At 38.4% G+C, this 5,540-nt stretch overlaps 1 protein-coding gene across 1 annotated transcript in view; it reads right to left on the bottom strand.

The window, feature by feature from the left end:
* Nucleotides 1-5,540, bottom strand: part of alk (ALK receptor tyrosine kinase) — a gene marked incomplete in the record, with an annotated part of 370,289 nt that overhangs the window by 32,320 nt on the left and 332,429 nt on the right. The window contains 2 exon segments of the mRNA XM_014009808.1: nucleotides 547-714; nucleotides 3,584-3,725. Of these exon segments, the coding sequence (XP_013865262.1) occupies nucleotides 547-714; nucleotides 3,584-3,725 (310 nt within the window).

A 5,540-nucleotide genomic window follows, 5' to 3' on the forward strand; every position in this document is an offset into this window, starting at 1 on the left:
AATTAATATTTTAAATTATTGTTCAAACATATAACTGTCAACAATGATGTATCAAAAGAGTAAAAAAAAAAAAGTCAAATTAACCAAATAATCCCACTCCATCCAAAATAGTGTACAGTTTTACACTTTACTATAAAGGATCCCTTTAACATTTGTGGATATTTATAATGCAGTAATACAGTACAATAATATATGTTAAAATATGTGGTTTTTAATCATTACAAGGTAGTAAACTAGTCTGAAATGTTTAATACTCAAACAGGTTTGGCTCAGTATTTGGAAAGAAACCGAACAGTTTAGTCTCTTTTTTGACCTTAATTAATGCATAATAAACACTTATTAATAATAATTTACAAAGTGTTTACAGATGAATTAATAACCTATCTATAAACTCTTTAAAAGCCATCTATAAGGGGAGCCTTATTGTAAGGTGGTACCAATTTTTTAAATAAACCTTTTAACAGGTTCAGACTGTAAATAAGTTAGGAGGAGAAAAACGTTCTTTTAAAATCTCATCTCATGTTTATTAAACTTCACGTGACCAACCTCTGTAGCCTCCGCCGCCGCCGCCCGACATGCAGCCGCCCCCGCCACCCCCGAAGCCGCCGCGGGTCTGCCAGAACTTCTGACAGGCCTGCCCTCCCTGGCCCCCCAGCACCAGGGGTCTGCCGCCCGGGCCGACGGGCGCGCTGTCGTTCCAGCCGCCGCCTCCACCTGTCACCAGAGCACATTCATGTGAGGCAGACTGCTGCGGAAGCTGGAACACAGGGCTGGTGACCAGGTGTTACTTCCTGTGAGTCATGGCCGTCAGAACAGACGCTTTTAAAAGACTCCACTTTAAAGGAAACACGTGAAGCTCGCTGCGGTTAACRCCAATCAGACATGTGGGTCAAGTTTAGATTCATCTGTTTCTGTCTGAGCAGCAAAAACAAACAGGAACAAACATAAAAACACAACTTTACATTGTTTCAAAGTAGGTGTGAACAAACGGGAAGCAAACACTGCGTTAGATTTTTTCACACCTTGTCACTTTTTGTGTGGTACATTTGTTTACTTTGTCACTGTTTTTCCCCTCTCAATCGAACTCCTGCTATCTGTGAACACCGAGGCARCTGAATGTAAATCAGCTGTATGTGACTCACTATTCCGTCGGGCTGAAAACAACAAGCACAGAGTCGACAGGAAACTGGAGTYACAAAARCAAAGAAAATGGAGACTCTGTTTATTCTGGAGGGCATGAGAGGATATCTGTACGATTCGGATCCTGAAGCTCCATACAGACTTCACAAGACRTAAGACATCTGTTCTCTCGCTCACGAGGTTGTGAGATGATCTTTTTTGCGAGGACATTTCATCTTTTGAAGAAAACCTGTAGCGAGAACTCCTGGTGCGTCCTCCCACTGCAGCAGACGTCACACGCAAACCAACAGAGTGGATGTTTATTTTCAGCTGATGATGGAGGAGTTGAGGAAGATCTTCTGTTTTATTTTTCTATTAACTGAGGAGAAGCACGTTCTTTGACTATCTTCATAAKTTTTGCTGAGTTTGTAAAGGGCTGTATTCTCCTACAGCCTCAGCAAGCTGCTCTTCAGTGGAACAGCTGAAGCAATACGAGATGATTACAAATGAACCACGAAGCTTTGAGCAATCACACAATATTTGCCACTAGTGGTGGGCACAGCTATCCAAATTATGCTCCACTAATGCTAAACTGCTAAATAGATTTAAAAAATAAAAAATTAGGAGAAGCTAATGCTAACTGCTAAGGGCCTGTGTCACACTGGTTGTCTCAATTCATGGGTTGCAGCCGATGGTTGGCCGCATTTGTTGGCCTCGCACCATAGGCTGTCCCAATTCGTAGGCGCCTACACATGAAGCAGAAAAAATGCAGTCAATAAAAACCCAAAAACATCATCTTACGGTATCCCAGAATTCATTGCGCCGTCAGCAAATTTAACAGAAAATTAAAGACGGTGACATTTTTCTTTTAATTTTACAACAGGTTGTTTTTTTTTTATGACGGAGTTTGGAAATTTATCACAAACCAAAAAATGTAAGTTAAACAACTTAGCTGAAGAGACTTTGTTGCAATGAGATGTTAAATAAAATGCAGGTACGAGTACTGATACTAGAGCTAAACTCAAATTATTAATGCTTTTTATTTACTTACTTATAACTTTTTTCTATTAAAACTGAAWTTTATGAAGTTATACCTTGAAAAAACAACAGAAGCGATGTGATATACAGTAAAACGTATCACCATGATAATGAGACAGCGCGTGGTCACACAATATGTCTCTGGTAGTCTAGACCGTCTCATTTCACAGCCGTTTATGCAGCCGACACAAGCGGCCTACGGGCCACGTAGACTGTGGCCAAAGTCGGCCGCGGTCTACGTCGGTTGCAACCCATGAATTGAGACACAGACACTGATGCAAACATGTTAGCTTTCCATTTGTTTAATTTGAAGGTCTGAAAAAAAACCTATTTTTCTGCTCTGACAGAACAATGCACCACTTAAAATGGCGCTCTACTGCATTTTTAGCAAACAGCGTYAAAACATAGTTTTAGCCTAATAGCTGCTATGTAGTACTACAAATATGACTGGCTTAATGTCAAGTAATCAAAACAGAACTGCTGAACCCCGAATAAGTAAGTTTCACTCTCTGYTGATGCGAGGAGCAGCCATGTTGAAATGATGACGTCATGCCTGGTCATGTATGGTCGTGTTGCACCGATTTCCTGACTCGAAATTACAACATCGGGGGCCGCTTCAGTTGGAAYGCATCATAAGTTGTGATACTGTCAGTTTACCCCTTTCGAAATAAAAGCTTTTTTCTATAATCGAGTTTGTATTTTTAGTCAAACAACAAATATCAAATACTTTCTTTACCATATTTAACATGTAGTCAATTCTTGTAATTGTTACTTAAATATTGGTAAATGTTATTTGATGTCTTTTTGGCACTCGTAGCTTGAAGTTAAGCTGCTAAAGATGCTACACACTAAACACACATTGCCTTACCGCTTGTAAGAGGGGATTCGTTTTTATTTAAATGGGGATAAATGGCATAAAAACAGAGGTTTTACACTTTTAGTGGACTTGAAATTAGCGGAACCCAATTTAGTGGAAGCTACTCAGTCCACTAATGGTTTCAAAAGTTAGCAAAAAAGCTAAMGAGAGGCTAGTTTTGCTATAAGTGGAACTTTGTTCATGACTGCTTCGCCCAATCCACTGTGAGAGAAAGGTTCTGCCAAGAGTTTGCACAAGAACAAAAAGATGTGACTTGTGTCATTAAGAACAAATATTTTGACATCTTTCTGAGCATAAATCAGCCTTTATTATTAATTAAAGAGAACAATTACTGGTGGATTAGCGGCAGCTTCATTACTGGTGGTTGTCTGAGAAAATAGAGACAAAGTGAACAACAGTCTCATGTAAAAGTGATGAGATGTAAAAATACGTCATTTGTTTAAACTGCTACGTGAGATTTGAGCCGTCTTAGACACCTTAAAGTAAAACAATCAGTTAAGTTACACAAACAGCACAATATACACACAGCTGTGTGTCATTGTTGTGTACCTGCAGAGTGAGACTTCCCATTGCGACCTGGTTGGCTGAGGTCGTAGTCCATCTGCTCCAGCTGGGTCTCTGATTGGCTGCTGTAGCCCAGACCGCCGCCACCGGCAGCGATGATGAGGGGGACATAGACGCCTCTCTCCACCTGAGGCAGCATCAGAAACACGTTTTTATATAAAACGCTACAGCAGATAAACTATAAAATGTCCGTGCCACAATAAAACGCTCTTTAACAAGACTTTTATTTTTTTGCAATTTACTTTTAATTTAGGTTATTTTCTCCAATTACTATATTCCAGTTTAAAGTGCAGCAAAGCCTCACATAAAGGCTTCACTCATTTTGTTGCAAATTGAATAAATTTTGAATAAACTTTGAATAAACTTTGACAGTTTCTATCACCACCTGGGACAGACAAAGTTATTCTCTTCAGTAAAATAAAATATTTGCTGCGTTTTCTCATAAAAACTAAATAAATAAATAAATAAATAAAATAAAATAAAAGATGCCTTGCTGCTCCTGATAAATGCCAGTTAAGGTCAGCGGATGATGGATGGTCGACAGCAGACAGGAACAGCCCTGATTATCAAATCAGAAGATAATTTATCTCTTTGTTTCTCGAGTCAAATACTTTTCATCTCTTCTGATGGTTTGCAAACCTTTTCATCGAGTCAATTTGTGCGTTTCTCATCCTCGACTTCGTTCGCCACATTTATGATTTGTGTTGTAGATGATGAGTTATGAACGTGAAGCTGGAGTTCCATTTCCATCACATCGACACTTTTAATCAGATCAGATTCAGATTAATCGGTTGTTAATTCAAAACGCTCAATGTTTCATTCCACCCCACCCCCCTTCCGCGATTTATTTTAATCACATCAATTTTTAATCAGGTAATTTCGGGTACTGTGAAGTCGTCGCTCGTGATCAGGAACGCTTTTCACGTGATCAGAGCAGATCTGGTTCAGATTTGCTTTAGTCACAGTTAGATGTAGATTAACTGATCAGTTTTCTCATTAATTAGACCAGTTAGTATTGCGGTTTTACAAAAATCAGCCAAAACCAAACCTGAGAAAACCAAGCTGGGCAGTGTTGTGTTGTTATTACAGTACGGGGCTGCTTGAACCAGTAAGACTTGTAAAGACTTTATGTTTATATTTGGACTCTCACCCACCTCTGAACAACTGTCCATATGTGCCGTCTTTATTATTATTTTTTAAAATAAACTCCATCTATAACATCTTTTCTTTTGTTCGGCTCTAAAATTGCTTCAGAAGCTTCTGTAATGGAAAAAGCAACAATAAACAAGTTTCTCACAGTAAAAAACACATTTTACATCCCACTTGAAAACAAATCAAATCATCAAGTTGATTCTTCTTCCCTGTACATCTTGTGTTTTTCTAGACGTTACCTTTCAGAGGATAAAGGAAGGGCTCGCCGTCTGGGCCGAGGAAGGACGTCCCGTCATCGCCATCGGTTCTTGGGTCGTCGTTCAGGGAAGTGTTACCGCCTGGGAAAGAGCAGAGCAGTAAAATCTTAACTTTACAATCAGGCTCCCTTTATAGATKACTTTTAAATTATTTATAGATATGTTATTAATTCATCTGTAAACACTTTATGAAACATTAATAAATGTTTATTATGCAATAATAAAGCATGAGAAAGAGGCAAAACTGTCCAGATTCTTAGCAAATAATGTGACAAATCTGTTCACGTATATTACATCTAAAGGTGCTTCTTAAACATTTCAGACTGGGTTACTACACTGTAAGCACAATAATGATGATAAACATATTTTAACATATTAATATTGTACTGTATTACTGTATTATAAATATTCACAACTGTCAAAGGCAGACTTATTAAGTGTAAAACAGTACACGATGTTTTAATGACAAAAACATTTATAAAGGCCAAAACTTAGTCTTTAATGTGAAAATCATCATTTTTAAAACTTAGTGT

The sequence above is a fragment of the Austrofundulus limnaeus genome, unplaced genomic scaffold, assembly GCF_001266775.1.
Source record: "Austrofundulus limnaeus strain Quisiro unplaced genomic scaffold, Austrofundulus_limnaeus-1.0 Scaffold2, whole genome shotgun sequence".
In the NCBI taxonomy this organism is placed as follows: domain Eukaryota; kingdom Metazoa; phylum Chordata; class Actinopteri; order Cyprinodontiformes; family Rivulidae; genus Austrofundulus; species Austrofundulus limnaeus.